The following is a 24,851-nucleotide window of genomic DNA, read 5'->3' as shown; positions in this document are numbered from 1 at the left end:
TTTTAAAATCCTCACTCGAGAATAAGTTTTTTGATTTTGGAGGAGGGGGGAGTGAGAGAGAGAGAGATTAAGAGAGAAACATTGATGTCAGAGCAATCTAGGTATGTGCCTTGACAGGGAATTGAACCCTCAACCTTTTGCTGTATGGGACAATGCTCCAACCGAGTCACCCGGCCAGGGCAGCAGTAGCCATTTAAAAGTGGCATTCAGTGGTATATAGTATTTTGCAACCATTGTTTCCGTCTAATGCCAAAACATTTCATCATTATGGGAACTCTCTGTACTATCTTTGTAATTTTTCTATAAATCTAAAATTATTCAAAAATAAAAATTAACAAAAAGTGAGTACAAGAGAAAAATCCAGCAGTGGTTGTGTATCTAGGCAAATCTCTTAGAAAATAGATTACAATTATTTCACATATTAACAAAAATTTAAATGTCTTGGAACAGGAACTGGAAACTTGCAAATACACAAAAATGAGAGCAATAAATTTACTAAATTAGCTAAAGTTTCTTGAAGACCTCCATATGTTGAGCACTTGTGTTATATTTTATATGTTTTGGCTTATTTTATCGTTATTACTATTTTTAAATATATCTTTATTTTTGAAAATATTACAGATGACCCCTATTTTTCCCCATTGACCCCTTCTACCCTGCACCCACCCCCTGCCTCAGGCCTTCACCACACTATTGTCTGTGTCCATGGGTTATGAATATATACATATAAATTCTTTGGTTAATCTCTCTCCCTTGATTTAACAATGAATATGTGCTTACAGTAATACAACGATGATAATTAACGTATATAGGTGTTCACTAGGTAATAGAGACAATCAAAAATCCCATGCTTTATCTCTTTTCATTTAATTCTCATATTATCCTTACAAAGAGGATACTATCATTATCCTCATTTTACACATTTGGAAACTAAGACAAAGAAACATTAACTAACTTAAAATCACAAGAGGTACAAATTAAGTGCTAAGTAGGTGGAATTCCAGGGAATGTTTCTCATTTGAATGAATGAGTGAATAAATGACTGAATAAAATTGTATAGATAGAAGAATATCGGTGCATCTTTGATAGAGGAGAATAGAGGAAATTGTAGTGGCTTCTGAAAAAATGGCTAAGATGGCTGGGTATGAAACTTTTGATAGATGTTGGGGTTGAGAGAAAGTCAATATCCATTAGGAAGGTGAGAGATCCTCAGAATTGGGTTCCAGAAGAGAAAGGAAGGAAGCTGAGAGGAAGAGAAATTGAGAGACACAGGAATTGAATTGTGTAGAACATTTTAAGTAAATAGATTCTCACCACTGTGTTACCCCCATTAGTACCATCAAAATTCATCCTTTGAGAGCTCTGACTCCTTACCTGTTTCCCACAGCAGATACTCTGATGGTATTGCCGAGCCTCTAGTTTCCTTGGTCCTTCCTTCCCTGGGTGATGGATATTTAACTTGGCTCCAAGGAAGGGCAGGGAGTGGACATTAGGCATCTGTGGTTTGAAAGGGCACAGTTGAACTCCCTCCTTCCTGGGACAGTTGATCTGCAGGTGAGAGGAGTAAGGGACATATTTACTGTTTCTGGGGCCTTAGAGCTTGAATTCTCACAAATCCTCATTAAATTAATTGTTCCATGGCTACTCTATTCTCTGAGCAATTTGGTTCCCATGAGTGAAGGAGCCAAAACAGAACAAAACTTTTTTTCTGCTAGTTTTGCACTCTTGGGGGCATTTATTTTAATTAATTAACTTATTTTTAATTTTTTTTCAGTCCTCACCATAGGATATTTTTTTCCATAGCTTTCCAGAGAGAGAGAGAGAGAGAGAGAGAGAGAGAGAGAAACACATTGATGTGAGAGAGACACATCAATTGGTTGTCTCCTGCACGTGCTCCGACCAGAGCTGGGAATCAAGCCTGCAACTGAAGTACGTGCCCTTGGCTAGAATTGGACCCAGGACCCTTCAATCCACAGGCCAGCACTCTAACCACCCAAACTGGCTAGGGCTATTTATTTTTAATTTTTTTGTTCATCCTCACCTCGGGATATTTTTCCATTGATTTTTTTAAGAAAGAGTGGAAGGGATGGGGAGAGAGAGAAATACCGATGTGAGAGGGACACATCGATTGGTTGCCTGTTGCACATGCCCCTACCGGGGCTGGAGGCGAGGGCTGGAGAATGAAGCTGCAACCCAGGTACATGCCCTTGACTGGGAATCCAATCCATATATGCCGGCCAACCAATGAGTCAAACCGGCCAGGGCTGGGATAACTTATTGACACATACCTTGAGTTGGTTTTATAAGAACTAAAATGTTCCACCAGATGGAAAACCACTGATTCCCAAATACCACAGTCACATAAACCCTAGGCTAGCTGACATTGGATGATTGATGGCCAGAAATCCTAAAATATCTCTTTGTAAAACCAGCTCCAACCAATCAGAATATATCTACTAGCTGATCATCCATTGAAGACCCCTACCCCCAATTTCACCCTTTAAAACCAACTGCCAGTAAAGGAATGAGGAGTTTGGGTTTTGGACATTAGCTTTCCCATTCTTGTATAGTGTTACCAATAAAGTGAATCTAATCTCCACTATAGTTCTCACGTTCAATGTTTGACTCACCTGGTTCCTGGTGGAAGAACTCTTTCTTCAGTTACAAAAGTAAATGTGGTTCTGACTTTGAGGCCTTTGTGTGTTAAGTTAGGAAACATAATTCAGTACTAAAATTAAGGTCAAACATTCTACTTTAAATCTTTGTGTCTCAATTTCTACATTGTTTCAGTTTTATATTAATTTAACCATTTATTCTTTTAATTTCTATTGTCACCAAATTTCTTTCAACATTAAAGGTGAGAATATTAGTATGTCTGTGTTGTGCATGTATGTGTTTGTGTTTATTTGAAAGAAATCAGGTACAAATGCACATACATGTATATGTACGTACACTCCCTACCTATGAAAGAGTTCTTAGACTCACCAAATATTTCAAAAAATTTTATTTATTCCTAACAATATCTATCTGAATTAGGTTTATTATCTCACATCACCATCAGAAATAAGGAAACAGAGAATCAGGGTAATTACATTTTTATAATTATATAACAAAGCAACTCAAGCTTTTGTGCCCTTTCTTGAGTTATAGATAAATGAGCTTATGTGGTATATACTCTTAATTTTTGCATAACTCCTTTAATTCAGCAAATTTTGCATGTTAAATATGTTCAGGTTATTTCATGTTATTATACTCCAATAAATTATTTTTTTAAATCTGTTAGAACATATAAACAAGTTCAGTAAAGATGCAGGATACAAAATCAATATATAAAAATATTTTGTGTTTATACATTAAATAATGAACTGTTAAAAGAGAAATTAAAACAATTCCATTTGTAATTGCATCAAAAACAATAAAATACTTAGAAATGAATGATAAAACATTGCTACAATGTATTGATAAAGGCATAAATAAATGGAAAGATTTCTATGTTTATGAATTACAACAGTGAATATTGTTAATGTCCATGCTACTGTTAAAGAGAAAGCCCCAGGCCCAAAATGGCATCACTCAAGCTAAAAGCCCATGATGCCAAATCTAGATTTCATACTGGATTTAATGCAAGTTTTAACATCTCCCAGAAGCTTAATTTTAATCAACCACTATTGAAATTTCTGGTCAAGCACCGGTAAGGTAATCTGTCACATGGGCCCTCCCCATCCCCCACAGAAAGAAGAGGGAATCTGTATGATAAAAATCCTTCCTCTTCTCTTCCCCCAAAGAAAAGATGTCATATCCCCCAAATAATCCTTTTTTCCTGCTGTTAATAGCTCCCTTGTCCCACCCTTCTTCCTATAAAAAGTTTCTATTTTGTGCATCCCCTCAGAGCTCCCTTTTAGTTGCCGGATGGGATGCTGCCTGATTCATGACTCACTTAATAAAGCCAATTAGATCTTCAAATTTACTTGGTTGAATTTTGTTTTTTTTTTTAACATACTCAAAGTGATCGACAGATTCAATTCAATCTGTATCAAAATTTCAATGTCATTTTTTCATAAAAATAGAACAAACCTAAAATTTGTGTGGAACCACTTAAGACCCTGCATAATCGAAGCAATTTTGAGAAAGCAAAACAAAGCTGGAGGCAACACATTCCCTGATTTCAAGCTACATTATAAAGCTATAGAAATTAAAGCAGTATGGTTCTGGCATAAAGACGGACACATAGATCAATGGAACCGAATAGAGAGACAGGAAATAAACCCCCCACAGAAGGTCATTAACTTAGGAGAAAGGAGCCAAGAGTATCGAATGGGGAGAGGACAGTATCTCCAGTAAACGGTGCTGGGAGAACTGGGCAGCCACACGCAAGGAATGAAACTGGGCCACTACTGTAAGGGCCCAGAATGAGTCACCCCAAGATGTGTATGTGGATTATTTTTGAGCTGAAGGCAATTGAGACCCTGGGAGTCCATAGAAACTTTTGCCTCTCCCTTAAAGAATTTAAAATTTGGGTCTTGCACATAATAAGAGTTATCATCAGAGACAACATTTTATTACCTATGTAGAGGGAAGGGCAAATTCCTAATAACTGAACACCTGCTCTTCCTATTGTCCTACAATGTCCTCCCTTCTGAAACCCCAGGGCTTTACCTCATCTTTAGCTCAGGATGTCATATATACGGTATCTCACTTTCTCTGTCTCTGAACCTCTCATGTATGTTTCCAAGTAGACTGCACTGGGAAATATATATTTGATAATCAATTTTTGCCATTAACTATGGTAGGTATTCTGGACCCTCAGCCAAATAAGAAAATAAAACCTGGAAATTAGGTAAAAAATAAGTAGCATGATTGTAGTGTAAGCACCTAAGCTTTTGTTTCAATGACATCCATCGCAAACAATCATATTGTCAGATGTATGACACAGTTATTACATAAGCACTCATGTTGTCCCCACCCATGAAGTTCCCCTTTTATTTTTAATTTAATTTAATTATTTTCGTTTGGAACTTGAAAGATATGCAACTTTATTTTTAATTAGAAGCAATTTCAATACGAGCAAAGGGAGAAAGTTCACATTAGATGATGGATATATCTAGGGAGCAAAGTTCATTTGGAATTGTACACAGGAATATACACAGAATTTTTGTGATTTTTACACAAGAATTAACATGTTATAAAATTCCCCTTTGAGAAAACCATGATAAGTGACCACACTGGTGATCCTGCTTTCCTTCTCTTGCCCTAATTCCAGCTCTATGTTTTTGTTTGTTTGCTTTAAAAAATATTTTTATTGATTTCAGAGAGAGAAAGGGAGAGGGAGAGAGAGAAACATCAATAATGAGGAAGAATCATAATCAGCTGCCTCCTGCACACCCCCTACTGGTGATCAAGCCCATGACTTGGGCATGTGCCCTGACCAGGAACCAAACCCTGACCTCCAGGTTCATGGGTGGACGTTCAACCACTGAGCCACACTGACCAGGCCCATCTCTATGTTTAAATAAAAATTCCCCTAAAACCCTAACCATCCTGCCCTTGGACCCCAATATAGGTAGAGCCCTTCAGTCCAAGTCCTTTGTCTCTCTCTCTCTCCTTCTCTTTCCCTCTCTCTCTCTCTCTCTCTCTCTCTCTCTCTCTCTCTCTCTCTCTCTCACACACACACACACACACACACACACACACACACACACACACACACCTTCCTTTGTGTCTTTTGGAGGTACCGGACGTTTTCATAGTTCCATGATGGTTGTTGGATTATAATAAGGGCCACAGGGGTCCATCCACCCACAACAGCGACTCTGGCCTAAGGGACAAGTAGGAGGACCCAGGCCAGTGCCAGGCGTTCCTGCCCTGTGGCTCACTGTCAATAGGCTGAGACTGCAGGGAGCAATCATAAGGTCGACGCTGTCGGGGAGCAGTTAAGGTAGCGAGGTGCAAAGAATGAGGGACACATGGCAACAGCTGCGGGTTCAGGTTTTTATGGAATGAAATTATGTAATGGATTAAGTAGCCAAGTGAAGTTTTTTCTGCAAGAGTCATACCACTTATTACTATTCTACCTACAAAACAAGAACAAACGACTTACAAGGATACCTGTCATTTGAGAAGAAATAATTCTTAAGACATCAATGTTGCCCATGAAGTAAATGAAAACTTCCCAATATTTCTGACCAAGGTTGGAAAACACTTCTTGAGGGTAGGAAAAAGGGCAAAGGGGAAAGCTGTCTATATGACAGAGCAGAAAGCTCAATAAAATGGTCACTTACATCGTATAGAGACGTTGCAACAAACAAAGAAAATTCAAGGACAGAAATAAAAGGAGCAAGTCTGAAAACCACAATCTGATTCAACAACCACAGTTTCTGGATTTGAATGTTGGAGCCCCGAAATCAAGGGCACTTTTTCTTTCTTTCTTTCTTTTTTAATCCTCACCTGCAGATATTTTTTCCATTGCTTTTCAGAAAGACAGACAGGGAGAGAAACATGGATGTGAGGGAGACACATCGATTGGTTGCCTCCCGCATGCACCCCGACCACGTCCAGGGGCTGAGCCTGCAACCGAGGTACATGCCCTTGGCTAGAATCAAACCCGGGACCCTTCAGTCTGCAGGCCAACACTCTAACCACTGAGCCAAATTGGCTAGGGCTCAAGGGCACTTTTTCTACCTCAGAATGATTGTCCTTTATGTACCTGCCATCCCAAAGAATCTTTTCAGGGCCCCCTTTATGTCTTTGTTCCTGAGACTGTAGATGAAGGGGTTCAGCATGGGTGTGACCACGGCGTACATCACTGAGGCTGCTGCACTTGCATGGGAGCTGTGGGGAGCAGCGGAGCTGAGGTAAACTCCTAGGCCCGTACCATAAAATAAGGACACAACCGAGAGGTGAGACACACAGGTAGAAAATGCTTTATACTTCCCCTCAGCTGATGGGATTGCACGGATGGAGGACACTATTCTAGAGTAAGAGTAAATGATAGCAGCCAGGGGACAACCACCTAGTAGCAAACTTATAAAATATATCACAATGTTATTAAGAGAGGTGTCAGAACAGGCAAGTTGGACCACCTGTTTGAGTTCACAAAAAAAGTGAGGAATTTCCAAGTCTGTACAGAAGGATATTTGCAACACTATTAAGCTTTCTAACAAGGAATTCAGGGCACTCAAGATCCAGGACAGCAGAACCAGCAGTCCACAGAGCCGGGGGTTCATGATGACCGTGTAGTGCAGGGGGTGGCAGATGGCCATATACCTGTCATAGGCCATCACGGTCAGTAGGAAGTCATCCAGCCCTGCAAAGAGTAGGAAAAAGTAAATCTGTGTGACGCAGCCTGCGTAGGTGATGGCTCTGCTCTGCGTCTGGATGTTCACCAGCATCTTCGGGACGGTGGTGGAGGTGAAGCAGATGTCCACCAAGGACAGGTTGGACAGGAAGAAGTACATGGGCGTGTGGAGGCGGGAGTCTGAGCCGACGGCCAGCACGAGGAGCAGGTTTCCCAGCACGGCCACCAGGTACATGGAGAGGAACAGCCCGAAGACGAGGGGCTGCAGTTCCAGGGCCTGTGAAAGTCCCAGGAGAAGAAATTCTGACACTCTTGTAAGATTTTCTGGTTCCATTTGGTGGGAGTGACTAGTAGGAAAGAAAATAGCATGTTTAGTTTTTACACAAATGGCCATTACTAGCGTAGTTGAAATGCTACAATGATATTTTGCAGCAAAGTAACCAATATCTAATTTTTCTACATATCATTCCCTTTAAGACACATACCCCCAGGACTTCTCCGATTAGGAATTTCTGTTCTCCTCACACCTTTTCCCCAAGGTGGTCATGGATGATGCAGTTTTAATAAGAAATGTTTTCATGCACTTGAGGATTATATGTTGAGTTCTGGCCATCTCTAGGGAAAGGGTATAGGATGCTGAGAAACAAAATCCTTAAAATATAATGATGATGAAAGAATATACACAAAATATATATCCTATATACCACGTCAGATGGGGTCAGGTGAAGAAAAAGAAAGTAGGTATAAAAGAAAGTGGACGGGGAGTTCAGGAAGCTCTGCAACCAGGTGACATTTGAACAGAGACCGCAACAAGGACAGAGTGGAAGATACGTGGTTATTTGGGGGGTGTGGGGAGTCAGTGTGAAGGCTCTGAGATGACACTTGTTTTACATATTGAAGACTCAAAAAGGATCCAGCCTGGCGAGGGGAATCAGCACGAGGGCAGCAATGATAGAGGGCGTCAGAGAACGTGGAGGAACGAGGTGGCCTCCCTGCTGCTGCTGCGACAAAGAAGTCCTTGTTCATACGTTGCTCCCTGCACTTTATTAACTTTGTTTCCAAAAAATATCCGAAATAGTAGTGGATCCCCCTTTATTTTCATGTGTAGATCAATATCCCGGCATCTGTATTTTAAGGAACACATTCTGGAATATATGGGCTCAGGGCAAACTGCCCCATCACACCTCCCCCCACGCACCCCAGAGCGCATGACTTACCTCCTGGGGCCTTGTGATCACTGGGCTTTCCTCACCCCATCACAATAATTAGAAAATGAATGATACAAGGAATGGCGCCCACATCAGTTTATCTCTACCTTCAGGAATATAAAAATAGTACCAAATTTTAGTTGTTAAGCCTCCCATGGACATGTAAACATGGGACTCAACTTTCATATGGCTATGCTGTGTCCCCTATATAAAGAAACTTAAAAAATTGGTTTAAAAAATGGACCTATGGGGGGAAAAGATCTACTAGCTCAAGTGGCCCCTGAGTGACAGGCGAGACAAAGCTCCTCATTTTGGCAGAATTCCAGCCCCAGCTCTGTCCCTTGATGCCTAGAATAAGGAATAAAATAAAAAGCAGTTCATCCAGGAGAAAGGAGCGGTGTTTCGCATGGTCAAGATGCCGTGCAGATCGAACAGCCCACTGGGAAACAAGCAGCAGAAACAGGCACACAAGCCGCAGCAGCAGGTACAATGCACAAAGCGGGGTTATTAAAGATGAAGTGGAAACGGTTTCTGAATGGTACTTCATGCAAAGCTTTGGAATCCGACGACCCACGTTTCAACTGATCTACCACACATTAGCCATTTGAACTTGCAGGCCATATGAACCATTTTATTTCTTTAATTTAACTGTATTTTTTTGGTACAGCCTACGTGTTTTTTTATATGCCCCCCCCTTTTTTTTTTAAAGGGGGTAACATTGGTTTATGACATTATGTAAGTTTCAGGTATACGACCCAATAATTGTTAATACCCTCACCCGAATGGTGGGGACTGTGGCATCCACCCTTCTCCGGCGGTGGGCAGATAGTCACCACACTGTCTGTAGAGAGCTTGGTGTCGATCCTTCTGGCTGGTGAATGAATGGCTACCGCTGTGATGAGATGAGGCTGATTATTTTCTTCTACCTCTCCAAGGTCTTTATTGCTTCCCAATATCTTGGTCTCCAATTCCACAGGCATATTTCAGTTTCCCATCTCAGAGAGGACTCACTTTGACTCAGACAGGACTTTAAAGCTGATCATCAAACCCTCTAACGTAAATTCCTTCCCTAGTGACTCCTCAGTGAAGAGAGAAGCCAAGATTCTGCTGCTTCAAACACGAGGCTCAAGCGTCTGAACTTTGGGGCAGCTTCACCCTCACAGAGCCCTGGCCTGGCGCTCACTGATCTCTAAACATTGAACTTGACCCCCAGCTTCACCTGAAGCCACAGCTTCAGGGCTCCGGGCCTTTATGCGCTGGCTTTCCTATGCTTGGCCCCCCCACTGGGCTTTTTGAAAGTTTTCACCCCTCTCCATTCTCCAAACTCCAACTCCTCTTTCAGAGACACTGGATCCTCTCCTCCATGAGCCCTTTCTTCTTTCTAACGTTAGCACAGGGAAAGGACACTTTCGCACGCCCTGAATCCCGGCGCTGGGGCATTCATGGTGCCATGTTTATTTAATTCCCTGTGTTTGTTCCTTGTTAGACTGTGAGTACCTGAGTCATGTAGCATGTTATACAAACTCCTCCTCCCACTCCGGATTTAGTTCAATGTAGCTGAAGAAACACGTTTTCTATGACAGTATGAGACCGTGTTCCCTGCTCGCCCGGGTGCGGAGGACACGCTTGAGGAATGTTTTCCATATTCTGCGATCAGGACCCAGTAGGGTGTCAGACTATGGTTTGTAAAAGTGAAACAGGATAGACTCAAGAAGGCACAAAGGAACATATGGGGCATCATACACAGTGAGGGCACATACATAATGGTTCCACGGTCCCCTTTGTTCACGCATGTGTGTGTGTATCTGTGTGTGTGTATTTGTGTGTATCTCTGTGTTTGTGTGCAAAAATGCTGGATCACAATGCAAGAGTCACGTCTTATTTTGGGACGCAGTCAAAATAATCTGGAGTTCAATGCAATAAATGCAAGAACCGTTTCAAAGGCCAGTTCCTGCTAGTGGGGGAAAGTAATAAGCGTGAAGAGCCCAGCAGAGAGCCGGGTGCAGAGAGCAGAGCCAGCGGCGTGGTGCTGAAGCTCCCTCGGGCTCAGGGGCCACACAGCGACTGACCGTTACTGCTCCCCTGGCCTCACCACAGCGCCCCCTCAGCCCTGATCTGATTGGGAGCCCCCCATTCCGTGTTTACTAGGTCACCCTGGTATTTATGTGGCCCAACAGAGGATGAGCCTGGCCCTTCTCTCATTGTCTTTGTGGCACCTTTCCTGTGTTGCTTTGCTTTGATTTTTTATCTCTTTTATGACACATCTGATGGGTACACATTAGTCCTGCTTCTGTTCCTTGTCACCATGCAAATATCCCTGAACATATTCTATAAAATCCCGCTTCTGCCACAACTATTGATCCCCTTCACGTGTTCACGTCTGAGGAGATGATGTCACAGCACACTTACCCTTGTACTGGGCTTTCTTTGTATAATGTGAGATCAAACGAGCAGAGAGCTCACTGATTTTGTTCACTTATGTGGTTTTATAAGTGTGTGCTTTACATGGATCAGACTGACAAATCTCAGAGGGAAGGTGGGGGTGGGGTGGGCAGAGATTAACCAAAGAACTTATATGCAAATATGCATAACCCGAGGACACAGACAACAGTGTGGTGAGGGACTGGGGTGGGGAGTGGGTGCGGGGTGGAGGGGGTCAGTGGGGAAAAACGGGACATCTGTAATATTTTGAACAATAAAAAAAAAAGTGTGCTTTACATAGAAAATATATTAAGGTATGGAATATTCATAATGTGAAAATGGCAGGGGCCCGGCCAGAGTGTCTCAGTTGGTGGAGCATGCCCCATGCACCAAAGGGTTGCCAGTTCCATTCTGGGTCAGGGCAGGTGCGGGTTTGACCACCGGCTGGCAAGTGGGGAGAGGGGGGCAGGTCTGTGTTGCTCTCTTACATTCATGTTTCTTTCTCTCCCTCTCTCAAAGCATGTGCTCAGGTGAGAATTAAAAAAAAGAAAAAAATGGCAGGGAAAATAAAATGGGATTAAATATTATGGATTCAAATAATGGTATCAATAAAATTGAATAAAATTGTAAAACTAATTTCAAAAGTAAACCTATAAAATACAATAATCACATCAATATGGGTCTCTAATTCCAGATAAATGGGCAAAGATGTGGAAATAAAAATACAAATGTATACTGTTACAAGGCAGTGGATAAAGCAGTATTTACAGTTATAATTTCTACCTATATAAACATAAATAGACTATGCTTAGACAAAGGATAGAGAAGACCATTAATTGAGTGCAAAAGAATGCCCTTGCCACAGTGAAAGAAGCAGAACTTTGTACATTTAAAAGTAATGGGAGGGGGCATATTATGACAGACATAGAATTGACCACATAAATTAAATAAATTTTCATACATTCTCCTAAATACATTTATACATATATAAAGGAACTATATACCAAATAGCAATGTTTTTAGGGAAAAAACCTATAATTTAATTTACTAAATAAATTAATTATGTATTAATTAGTCTACCTAGAAGGCAGACCTGGCAGTCTCTGGGCTCTGAGCTGGCCTGGGCGGGCTCGGGGGGCCTCGGGCAGATTCTAGGGCGCTTTCCTCGGCCTCCCCCGCAGCACAGGCCGCACTCACTCGCTCACCTGGGCGGGGTCTCTGAAAGGAGGGGCTCCTTGGGAAGCCTGGTTGCTCCCGGGTGCTGGATGCTGGAGACTGAAGCTCTGTCCTCAGGCGAGAGCAGGAGGAGCCAGCGCTGGTCAGCAGCCCATTGAAAGCCCAGCAGGAGCAGCGCGCCCCGTCCAGCCTGAGCTGCGCCCGCTGCCTGCCGAGGAGACATTTACTTCTCCCTGTGTCTGCTCATTAGATGCTGTTTTCACTGTCCCCCCACCTCTGAGCCCCTGATTTCCCTTTGGGACACCTGTGTGGACAGAGTGGAAAACTTTGAAGCTGATGCCCGTTTCTCAGGGACCAGTTAGAAGCCAGGTGAACGCTGCTTGGTTCCTCCCTCCCCACGGCCCTCCTGCCCCAGAGGCCTTGCCGGCGCCTTGCCCAGCTCCGGGTCACAGTTTCTCAAAAGCCTACGACAAGGAACCCACCCCACGAGGACCTTGGATCTTCACCGCACTGGCCTGCGGGGGGCACGGCCTGCGGTGCCCCAGAGCATCCCGACTTCTCTCTCCAACAAGGGGAGAGCTGCGGGACTCTGACCTAAAGCTTTGTGCCCCACACTCCTTGTCCTCAGGACACATTTGCCAAATCAGTGAGAAATTTCCTACTCATAGCAGGAGATAAGAGCTGCCACGTAGTCCCACATTACAGAACCGTTGTTAATTATGAGACATAGTGACATAGTTTTTTGCTATACATTCTGAGTTAGTACCTTGCAAGCCTTGTTTGACTTAAGTTTTATAAAGGTCCTTTCTCCGAGGTGGTGAAATTATGACCTTCACTCTCCATAGCAGAAGTGGGGCTTGAAGAAGTGTAGTGATCTGCCCAAAGTTACAATCAGAGTAAGGGGCAGGTGTTGATTGGAATCTGTCAGGACACTTTCAGTTCTCAATCTGCAGTGGGCCCCAACCAGGGATGGGTTTCCCTCCAGCCACTTGGCAATGTCTGACGGGAGCCTGCTAAATGCCTACAATACCCAACACTAATAATTATGTCAACTTTAGAAGAAAAAAAATCCTAGTCTATGATCCTAGCCTAGCCCTTCTCCAACTTCAAAGTGCACATTATTGACTGAAAAATAATATTGACTAGATGTTTAGTCTCCAAAAAAGATTTATTCAGAAAAAAATAAGTGTTGCAACCCAGTGCACGCAGACATGACAAGCCACATTCTGGCCTGTGTGCCCAGATGGAGGGGTATTTATAGAGGGGGAAGGAAAAAGGGAAGGGAAGTTAGAAGCACGGAGTTTTATAAACATAGACTTCTGCGGGCAGGGTTGTCACGATTACATACAGTGAGAGAAGGTCCATCAGTCCTAGCTTTTCCCATAGACCCTCCTGACTGGTTATGGTTGCTTAAGTTGCGGTTAGTCTTTATCAGTGTGAATCACCCACGATTCTAGTCCAAGTGATTCAGCAGGTCCTTGTGGGCCCAGAGTGTCTGCATTTCTCATAAGTTCCAGGAAAATGCTGATTCTGCAGGTCCTGGTCCAAGGACCACTCTTTGAGTAGCAAGCTTTGGTCCTGTTATAGAGTAAGGGACAAGTAACTGTAGGTCATCTTCACCAAAAATTGCATTTGCTTAAGACTTTGAATGAAAGGTTACAGTCATGTACTGCTTAACAACAGGGATATGTTCTGGGAAATGCATCCACAGGTGATTTTGTTGTTGTGTGAACATCAGAGAGTGCACTTGTGCAAACCTAGATGGTATAGCCTACTACTCACCTAGGTTGTATGGTATAGCCTGTTGTTCCGCAGGGGAGGAAAAATCATTTAACCTACACCCTTCTGGGTTTTGGACTGACACACCTTTGTAATCAAAGACAGGTTGGCAGGAGAAAAACAAACCAAAATTTAATAACAAGACACCTCCTATACATGTAGAGACCTAGGAAAACTAAGAAACTCCTGGAAACGCCACCTTAACTACCATCTCTAGCGGGAGACAGGAAAAGGTGTTGGGGGAGGAGGGTCAGATATGAGAGGTTACCAGGAAAAGCACAGTAAACACAGTCAGATTGTTAGGCAGGTTTAAGTCATTGTCTCTAGAGGTAAGGTCACCACCTCCCCATTCCTGATACAGCAAGGGAGACACCCCTGCAAAGGCAGACTTTCCTTACAAATGTAAGTGTCCCTTACAAAAGGCAAGTCGTACTTGGTTTTCAGGGCTTCTCCCAGGTCTGCAATTTCTTAAAATTAACCAGTGTAAAGAAATCATTAGGCCAAAGAGATATTTTGGGACGACAAATCCTGTTCCCCTATAGCTCCTAGGCTACAAACCTGTTCAGCATGTTACTGAACTGAATACTGTAGGCAATTGTAATGTGATGGTAAGTATTTGTGCAACATGGTTCACTAATGTGTAACCATGGCTGGGACACCGCTAGGTGATAGGACTTCTGCAGCAACATTATATATGTCATCATATGGGACCACCATCGTATATGTGGTGCCTCATTGACCAAAATGTCATTATGTAGCAGGTGACTGTAGTCTCTCATTCCAGAGGCTGTGATACATTGTTTGAGTTTTTTTCATATGGGTTTGATGGAACCAAATAATACATTTCTGAAAAAGAACCTATAGTGGGCAGAATAAGGGCCTCCTAAAGATGTCCACATTAATCCCTAGGAGCTTTGAATATGTTATTTTTATAGAAGGGGGTTAAGGTAGCCCCTTGCTACTCAGCTGACTTTAAGATCAGAAGGCTGGCCATGATTATGCTGGTGAGAAGAATGCCATCACCGTGGTTCTAGAATGTGGAAGAAAAGGTAGAATAGCTGGGATCAGAGCAAGGCTGGAAGATGCTTCCCGCTGGCTTTGAAGACAGTGAAAGTACCAGGAGCCAAGTTATACTTGTTGCCACTTAGTTGTTAGACAATCATATACTTTACATAGTGTTCCCCTGTATATTTCCAGAACCCCAACTGGCACCATACATAGTTATCTCAATATTATTGACTATATTTCCTGTGCTTTACTTACTTCCTCGTGACTACGTATTTTGTTACTACCAATTTGTGCTTCTTAATCCCTTCACCTCCTTCACCCAGTACCCCAAATCCCCCTCCTTTCTGGCTACCATCAATTCTTCCTCTGTTTTTATGAGTGTGTTTCAATTTTGTTTGTTTATTTTGTTCATTAGATCCCACAGTGAAATAACAAGGTACTTGTCTTTCTGTGACTGTCTTATTTCACTTAGTGTAGTGCTCCCCAGGCCCATCTATGCTGTTGCAAAAGGTAAGATCTACTTCTTTTTTACAGCCTAGTAGTTGTCCATGGTGTAAATGTACCACAGCTTTCTTATACACTCATCTACTAATGGATACTTGGGCTGTTTCCAGGTATGGGCTATTATTTTGAAATAATAGCCTTGCTGGGCAGTGTAGTCTTGGTTGTAGGTCCTTGCTTTTCCTCACTCTAAATATTTCATGCCAATCTTTTCTGGCCTGTAATTGTTCTGTTGAGAAATCAGCTGACAGTCTTTGGGGCTTCCTTGTAGATGACTGTCTTCGTCTTGTTGCTTTTGAGATTCTCTCTTTGTCTTTAACCTTCGCCATTGTTATGTATCTTGGTGTGAACCTGTTTGGGTTCATAGTGTTTGGGACGCTCTGCACTTCCTGGACCTGGTGTCTATTTTCTTCACCAGGTTGGGGAAGTTTTCAGCCATTAATTTGTTAAATAGGTTTTAGATTCCTTGATCTCTTTCTTCTCTTCCGGGTACCTCTATGATGCAAATGTTGTTATGCTTCATTTTGTCCCAAAGGTCTCTTAGACTATCCTGGTTTTCTTAAAATTATTTTTTCTTTTTGTTGCTCTGATTAGGTATTTTCTGCTACCTTGTTTTCCAAATTACTGTTTTGGTCCTCTTCTTCATCTAGCCTGCTGTTTATTTTTTTCTAGTGTATCCTTTATTTATGATATTGTATCCTTCATTTCTGATATTGCATCCTTCATTTCTAATATTGCATCCTTCATTTCTGACTGATTTTTTAATGGTTTCTGCATCCCTTTTCATGCTGTTGACATTCTCGCTGAGTCCTTTGAGTATCCTCATAACCATTGTTTTCAGCTCTGTATCTGGTAGCTTGCTTGCCTCCATTTCATTTAGTTCTTTTCTTGGTATGTCTTCTGTTCTTTCATTTGGGGCATGCTTCTTTGTCTCCCCATATTGGCTGCCTCTCTGTATTTGTTTGAGCATGAGACAGATCAGCTATGCCTTGGTATGGTGGCCTTATGTAGTATGTGTTTTGTGGGGCTCAGAGGCGCAGTCTTCCTAACCACCAAAGCTAGGTGCTTTAGGAATATCCTCTGTGTGGGTTATGTGAGCCTTTCTATTGTAGTTGAGTCTTGATTGCTGTCAGCTCATCCATGGGTGGGGTTGCCTCTCTGGTTGGCTATGAAGATCAATTCTGAGTGCAGTGTGTGAGCTGCTGTGTGGGGGCTGACTCCACAAAGCTAAATTCACCCCAACAGGGTCTGTTGTCTGCCTAAATCTCCCTTTGTGTGTGCCACTTGTGGAGCTAATTGGTTTGTACTCTGATGTGGTCAGAATCACTGGTTGTGTTGGCTCTGGGTCCCCTTGGAAGGGGATCCCATGAGGGGTAATGTCAGGTGCTACCAGTGATGGGCCCTGGACTACCTGTTTGGATCTACAAAGCAATTCAGTTTGTGGCTGTCTCTGCTGGACCTGGGTGTGCATGGGAGGGGCCTAGCTGTGCTCCAAGGCTGGTTTCCACCAGCACTGAACCCAGAGACAGGTCAGCTAAAGGCCCAAGTATCCCCGAGATCTGCCCTCACCTGTTAGCTGCTTGTTAGGCTCAGTTACTGAAAGAGCCTCTAGCAGAACTAAGCTGCTTGAGGGAGGCTGTTAGTGAGTCACCAGGTAGCAGCAAGTGGTTTGCCAGATTGATACAGATTCAAATTTGGTGCCAGTGCTGGATTTGAGGCTACTTAGCAACAGTCTCAGGGTACACTAAGATCATCTGCCACTTACCATGGTGCCCATGGACTTTTGTGGTGGGGCTGAGTCTCAGGGATTCATCAGGGCCACAAAGACCAAAGTTTGGCCATCTAAAGGGAGGGCTGTGCACAGGAAGAGTGGTGCTGGTCTGGTGTGCGTAAAAATTGGTCCCACCCAAGAGCCACAAGACTCATTTTATTTCAGACTCTGCCCAGAACTCCTGGAGAGTCTTCTGCACTGGGGAAACAGGCTGGCCACAGCCACTGGCAATACTGAAACCCACAAGCTCAGCAGGGCAGTGTCACCAGGAGTCAGGAGGGGGGAGCTAATGGTTCTCCCCTGATAGGGTTAATGGGTGTCCCATAGAGGGTTGGGATGCCACTGTTCTGGCTGGGAAGGTGGGATGGTAGTCCAGTGGGAGGCTCTACTGCTATGACCACTGGGGGCAGTGTACTCCGCCATTGCTATGGAGAGGGCACTTTGGTGCAGCTGGACGCTTTTGGCACCTGTGGTGGGTAAGGAGAATAAATGGTCTTTGTCCCAGAGCCACACAGCTCTGTCTCTACTTCTCCTTGAGTTCTTCTTTAAGATTTCTTCCAGAGAGTCTATACTACAGGCTCAGACAGCAAACTCCTTTGTGGGGTGTAAGCTTCCGCAGGACAATAGGAGCCCCAAGAATGTGGGGCTTGTGCAATCCCCCTTGGCTGATGCAGATTGGAGGGGAGTGTTCCCCCCAGGAAAGATGGAATCAGTATCAATGTGGCTTCTACTGTAAATATTTGATTTTAAGACTTCTGTTCAGCTGTTTTCAGTTGGTTATCAGGGTGATTGTTGTATAATTTAGTTGTAATATCAGTTCACGGCTGGGAGGAGGAGGGAGCAACTTTCACCAGTTTTGCCCCCATCTTCCTCAAAAATTATACTTGAAATCTTTGTGTCTAAATTTCTATTCTCTCAGTTTAATTTAACCATTCCTTCTTTTATTTCTATTCTCTCAAAATTTTTTCAAGTTTTCTTTCAACATTAAAGGTGAAAATATTAATGCGTCTGTGTTGGACATATATGTCTGCGTGTTTATTAGAAAGAAAATCATGTAAAAATGCACACATATGTATACATACATATACTCCTTACCTGTGAAAGAGTTCTTAGACTCACTAAATATTTCCAAATATTTTATTCATTAACAAAATTCACTGAATTAAGTTTATCATCTCACATCACCACCAGATCAAGGTGATTGCATGTACTCTTAATTTCTGTATGGCATCTTTAATTCAGAAAATTTTGCATTTTAAATATGTTCAGTTTATTTCATTCATTAACTCAATAAATTATTTAAAACAAATGCCCTGGTTGGTGGTTAAAGCATTGGCCCATGCACTGAAGGGTCGCAGGTTCGATTCTTAGTCAAGGGCGCATACTTGGGTTGCAGGTTTGATCCCCCACCCCAGTTGGAGCGAGTGCTGGAGGCAATCAATTGATGTGTCTCTCTCACATCAACGTGTTTTTCTCTCACTCTCTCTCTCTCCTCCTCCCTCCCTCCTTTCCACTCTCTCTGAAAACCAATGGAAAAAGTATCCTCAGGTGAGCATTAACAAAAAAAAACACAACAAAATAAATATAATAAAATAAAGACAATTTGTTAGAACTAATATATGAATTCAGTAACACTGTGGAATACAAAATCAATTTACAGAAATCTGTGGTGTCTAATAAACTCTCAGAAGAGAAATTTAAAAAAAAAATCTATTTACAATTGTGCCAAAAAGAATAAAATACTAGGACTGAACATAAGCTAGGAAGTGAAAGACCTGTACATAGAAAACTGTAAGATATTGCTGAATGTCACTGAGGAAGACACAAAAAGTGGAAAGATACACTCTGCCCACTGATCGGAAGAATTTATATTGTTAAAATGCCCTACCACAGGCTCAAAATGGCATCACTCATGCTGAAAGTCCATGATTCAAAATTTAAATTTAATACTGGATCTAATGAAAGTTTCTGCATCTCCCAGAAACACAATTTTAATCAACCAGGTAAGAATTTTCTGGTCAAGCACCAGTAAGTTAATCTGTCACATGGGCCCTCTCCATCTCCAGTTGAAAAAAGAAGGAATCTGCATGATAAAAACCCTTCTTGTTCTCTTCCCCCACAGAAAAGATGTCAAGTCCCACCCCCAAAATCCTTCCTTCTCTGTTATTAATTGCTCCCTTGCCCCACTCTTTTTTTTATAAAAAAAAAAAACTTCTATTTTGTACAACCGTTCAGCAATTTCCCTTAGTTGTTAGATGTGATGCTGTGTGATTCATGAATCACTTAATAAAGCAATTAGATCTTCAGATTTACTAGGTTGAATTTTTTTAAAGTTTTAATTTATCTTTATTTTTGGAAGTATTACAAATGTCCCCCTTTTCTCCCCATTGACCCCCTCCACCCTGCATGCCTCCCCCCAGGTCTTCACCACACTATTATCTGTGTCCATGGGTTATGCATATAAGTTCTTAGGTTAATCTCTCCCCAACCACCCCTGTCTTCCCTCAGTGATTTGTCAGACTGTTCCATGCTTTTATGTCTTTAGATCTATTTTGTTCATCAGTCTATTTTGTTCATTAGATTCCACATATGAGTAATATCATGTGATGCTTATCTTTCTCTGACTGGCTTATTTCACTTAGCATAATACTCTCCAGGTCCCACCATGCTGTTTCAAAGGGGAAGGGATCCTTCTTTTTTACAGCTGCATAGTATTCCATTGTGTAAATGTTTGAGAAAATGCTTGATATGATTTCAATCTTCTTAAACTTGTAGAGACTTGTTTTGTGTCCTAACATGTGGTCTAGCTTTAAGAATGTCTCATGTGCACTTGAGGAAAATGTATATTCTGCAGGTTTGGGGTGAAATGTTCGGTAAATGTCAATTAAATTCATCTGATCTAGTGTGTCATTTGGAGTCACAGTTAAGGTACTGATGTACAAAGAGAATGAGAAACATAAAAGTTAATATTGAGGTTTCAGATTTTCTAGGAATGAAACTATATAAATGGTGTGAGTAACCAAGTAAAGTTTTTCCCACATGAGTAATACAACTTATGACTATTCAATCTATAAAACACGAACAACTTACTTACAATGATGCATGTCGTTGGAGATGAAATTAATCTTAATAAATCCATGTTGCCCGTGAAATAAAGTGGAATTTACAAATATTTCTGATCAAGGTTGGAAAAAACCATGTGAGGTAAGAAAAAAGGAGAAAGGGAAAAGCTGTCTATAAAGCTCAATAAAATGGTTACTTAAATTGTATAAAGAAGTTGAACTCAAACAAGTGGAAATTCCAGGAGATAGGCAAAAGGAATAAGTTCTACAAACACAATCTGATTAAAGAAATTCAAATTCTTGTTTTTAGTCTTAAAGCCATGAAATCAAGTGCACTTTTTCAGACTCAGCACAACTGGTTTTTTATAGCTGCCATCCCAAAGAATCTTTTCAGGACCCCTTTTATGTCTTTATTCCTGAGACTGTAGATGAAGGGGTTCAGCATGGGTGTGACCACCGTGTACATCACTGAGGCTGTTGCACTTGCATGGGAACTGTGGGTAGCAGCAGAGCTGAGGTAAACTCCTAAGCTTGTTCCATAAAATAAGGAGACAACCGAGAGGTGAGACACACAGGTAGAAAATGCTTTATACTTCCCCTCAGCTGATGGCATTCTATGTATGCAGGACACGATCTTAGAGTAAGAGTAAAGGATCCCAGCCAGGGGACCACCACCCAACAGCACAGTTATAAAATATATCACAGTGTTATTAAGAGAGGTGTCAGAGCAGGCTAGTTGGGCCATCTGATTGAGTTCACAAAAAAAGTGGGGGATTTTCAAGTCTGCGCAGAAGGATAGTCGCAACACCATTAAACTTTCTAACAAGGAATTCAGGGCACTCAAGATCCAGGACAGCAGAACCAACAGTCCACAGAGCCGGGGGTTCATGATGACCGTGTAGTGCAGGGGGTGGCAGATGGCCACGTACCTGTCATAGGCCATCACGGTCAAGAGGAAGTTGTCCAACACTGCAAAGAGTATGAAAAAATAAATCTGTGTGATGCAGCCTTCATAGGTGATGGCTCTGCTCTGCGTCTGGATGTTCACCAGCATCTTCGGGACGGTGGTGGAGGTGAAGCAGATGTCCACCAAGGACAGGTTGGACAGGAAGAAGTACATGGGCGTGTGGAGGCGGGAGTCTGAGCCGACGGCCAGCACGAGGAGCAGGTTTCCCAGCACGGCCACCAGGTACATGGAGAGGAACAGCCCGAAGACGAGGGGCTGCAGTTCTGGGTCCTCTGAGAGTCCCAGGAGAAGAAATTCTGACACTCTTGTAAGATTCCCTGGTTCCATGAGGTAGAGGTGACTTCCAAGAAAGAGGGAAAGAACATAACTAATTTTCATACAAACTGATATTACTCATATAGCTCTAATACTACAGCTTTCAGTTTATATTTTGCAGTCAAGAAATTAAATTCAGTATTTTGCTAAGGATTTGTTCCCCTCTAGGACTTTCTTGTGTCATCTCAGAGTAGCATTTTCATCCCAATCTGAATTTTCCTTAAGATGTCAGATATATTAGTTTTTATGAGAAATATTTTGTGCATTTCAGGACTATCAATTGAGTGCTGACCATGTTTTCAGCACTGTCTGGGCTTTGAGTAGAGGGTGCTGAAGAACAAAAGTCCCTATAAGTCAATCTTGGAGAAAGAATATAGAAGGAAATAATAGAAATTTATAAATATAACATGATGGTGAGAGATCATTTGAAGAAAATGAAAGCAGGTCTAAAGGAGAAAGTGACTAGGGTGTTCTATTTTTTATGGGTACTTAGGCAAGATATGCAAACAAAATGGCATTTAAGCTCAGAACTCAAGGAAGGGCGGGAGGGAGATCGAGGTTATGTGGGAAGTGTACAGCTGGCAGAGGAAATGGCGGCACAAGGGCCTTAGGGGGGAGCTGAAGAGGTTTAGTGGTCTGCTCAAATTAATATCAGAGTATCTGATGGGCCTTGAGTATTATTTTTTCAGGTTGCTTTTAGTCAGATATGATTTTGCCCCTAGGGTGTCTGGCAACATCTGAAGGGATACCACTAAATACCTACAATTTACACAAAAAAGCACCCCACCCACCCACCCCCAAATTATTATCCCTCCCCTAATGTCAATGGTGAAAGGTGAGAAAACCTAGTTTAGATAAGCACTTCTCCGATTTCAGTGTTCATAGGAAGTCCCCAGGATTCTAGTTCAAATGCAGAATTTGATTCAGCCAGCGCTGGAGAGCTCAGAGACTGCATTTCTAACAAGCCCCCTGGTGGTGGTGATGCTGCAGGCCCTGGTCTGTGGCCCACCCTCTGAGTAGAAAGGCTGTGGTTCAGTGTTAGAGTTAGTTGCAGGTAGCTTTAGGTCTTATGATCTAAATATGGTCTTTGCATAGAGTTTTGAAAGAACAGTGTATTCACTCATTCTAGAGGCTACGATTAAACCTTTGTTTCCTTTATATAAGGGCCCTTGACTGACACAAAATAATACTGAAAAATAACTTGTAGCAGGCAGAATCAGAACCTCTAAAAGATGTCCAGATAATCCCCAGTGCTTTTGAATAGAATATGTTTTTATAGCAAGGGCAATTAGGGTAGCAGATAGAACAGGGTTGTTAATTGGCTTACTTTAAAATAGCAGATGAGCCAGGATCATCCAGATGGAACTAAGGTAAACACAATGGTCCCCAACATGTGGAAGAGGGAGACCAGGAGAAAATGAGCACTGCCGGCTCTGAGGAAGAAGGAAGGGTCCTGCGTCAGGAAATGCAGGTGCCAGCAATACAAACTGGAATTGGAAAGAAAACAGATTCTCCCCTGAGCCTCTAGGAAACCCAACCCTGCAGACATCTTCACATTATTCCAATGAGACTCATTTCAGGCTGCTGGCATCTAGAACTATAAGAGCCTACATATATTCACTTTAAAGAACTCCTGTAGGAATATTTTACAGCAGCCATGGCAATCTAATAGAGTAATTTACTCAGTAAAATGTGTTTAAGGGAACTGAGTTTAAGTCTCTCCATTCATTAGCTTCCTTGGGTAAGGGCATTTTACTTTGAAAAACCCACATGAAGTGAAAAAGAGATATTTTTGGAGATATTGCACCCCACCAGCTGGTACAGTGAAGTCCTCGGTACATAAATGAAAATGCTGTGGACGATGATGCCTTTGTGTAGTTAAGATTTAAGGTACAATGTGTAACCTTAATTTCTCCACCACTGAACTGTAAAAACTATTGTTTCTCAGCACACTATGCTCTTTGGCTAAACGTTGGTCAGTCCTCAATTTATATCCCCCAAGTGCATGACAGAATTTCTCATTCAAAGTATAGAAAAATAAATACTGCAGGAAAAGGCTGAGTGTGGGATAGGAATTTCTAACTGTTCCATAGAGGAAGGAAAATAGTACAAAACCCCCAAATAAATGCAGCCTTACCAGTAATGAAAAAAACTATTTATTATTCCTCTTTAGACTCATTAAATACGTTTCATGTGAATACCAGTGTGAGAGAAAATACTGCAATGTATGTCTCAATCTTTTCAATGAACACAAAATAATTTCAAATATACCCATCTTAGAAATGTAACACAAACACTCTCACTTCACTACACTGTTCTCCACACCTAATACTCTATTTCTTTCTCCTCAAACAGAAAAACTCCTCAATATGCTTTCATCTTACTACAACCATTTTATGCATCTCACACATTCTACAGCATCACCCAACTGGACCCCCCTTCCCATCACTTAATTGTCAACCATGGGCCCTGTATTGCAGATTCAAAGAGACACATCCTTATTAACATATTTAGTAAATTAAATATAAATTAGTTACTTAACTAAGATAACAAACAGAGATATCTTGTCTCAGGACTAGGCTGACTAGGGTCTCAGCGACTCAGGTAGAAGTTCTCAGGCTCCAGCGTCTCTGACCCTTTCCTGATGTACCTCCCAGCTCCCAGACCCACCTGGGTGGGGTCTCCGAGAGGAAGGTCTCGGTGTGGAAGTCTGAATTGCTCCCTGGATGGTTGATGGTGGAGACTGAAGCTCTGTCCCCACATGAGACAGCAGGGAGGAGTGAAGCATCAGTTCCTGGGCCAGGATCAAAAGCAACAACCATGTCTTATCCACTAACATTGTACAAGATATTTACAGGCACATTTAGCAGGCACATTTCCCTTGTGTTATTTACACATCTACGTAAGTGATTTCCCTCTGGGCCTCTGGAATAAACAGAAAGAATTTTTTCCTAATGATTCTCTAATCCCAAGAGACTAGGTTAGAAGTCAAGTGAGCTCAGTTTTTATGACTCCTTGTCTTCATCACACGTGTTTCCAGTGGTCTAACCTCTTACTACCTTATTCCAACACTGAGTTAACATTTTCTCCACACCTAATACTCTATTTCCTTCTCCTCAAACAGCAATACTCTTCAATATGCTTTCATTTTACTACAACCAGTAATGAAGGAAGAGATTATGTAACCTATCATGACCAAGTTCCTTTGATCCTCAAGGACTGATTTGTGGTGGGGACACAGCCCTGATGTCTCTAGAGCATTGCTGTTCTCTCCAACAAAGAGAGAGTTGTGTTCCTTTGATATGGAATCCTGGGCTCCACACTCTTTGCCTTCCTTACACATTTGTCA

The 24,851-nt window shown here is 42.1% G+C and overlaps 2 protein-coding genes across 2 annotated transcripts in view; both read right to left on the bottom strand.

Annotated features, from left to right (window-relative positions):
- LOC308556324 (olfactory receptor 1f45-like) overlaps positions 1 to 21,514 on the bottom strand; it is a gene marked incomplete at both ends in the record, with an annotated part of 504,663 nt that extends 483,149 nt beyond the window's left edge. The window contains 1 exon segment of the mRNA XM_081135475.1: positions 21,269 to 21,514. Within this exon segment, the coding sequence (XP_080991601.1) occupies positions 21,269 to 21,514 (246 nt within the window).
- On the bottom strand, positions 6,696 to 7,628 carry LOC308556971 (olfactory receptor 7A10-like; the record flags this gene model as incomplete). The annotated part of the gene is made up of 1 exon (XM_081136798.1): positions 6,696 to 7,628. One exon carries the CDS (start codon positions 7,626 to 7,628, stop codon positions 6,696 to 6,698), a length of 933 nt encoding a protein of 310 aa, XP_080992924.1.
- Positions 21,515 to 24,851: the final 3,337 nt, after the last annotated feature.

The sequence above is a fragment of the Miniopterus schreibersii genome (assembly GCF_964146895.1).
Source record: "Miniopterus schreibersii genome assembly, chromosome: 4".
In the NCBI taxonomy this organism is placed as follows: Eukaryota; Metazoa; Chordata; class Mammalia; order Chiroptera; family Miniopteridae; genus Miniopterus; species Miniopterus schreibersii.
Note: the sequence above shows the minus strand (reverse complement) of the source record. Positions and strands in the feature narration are given on the sequence as shown.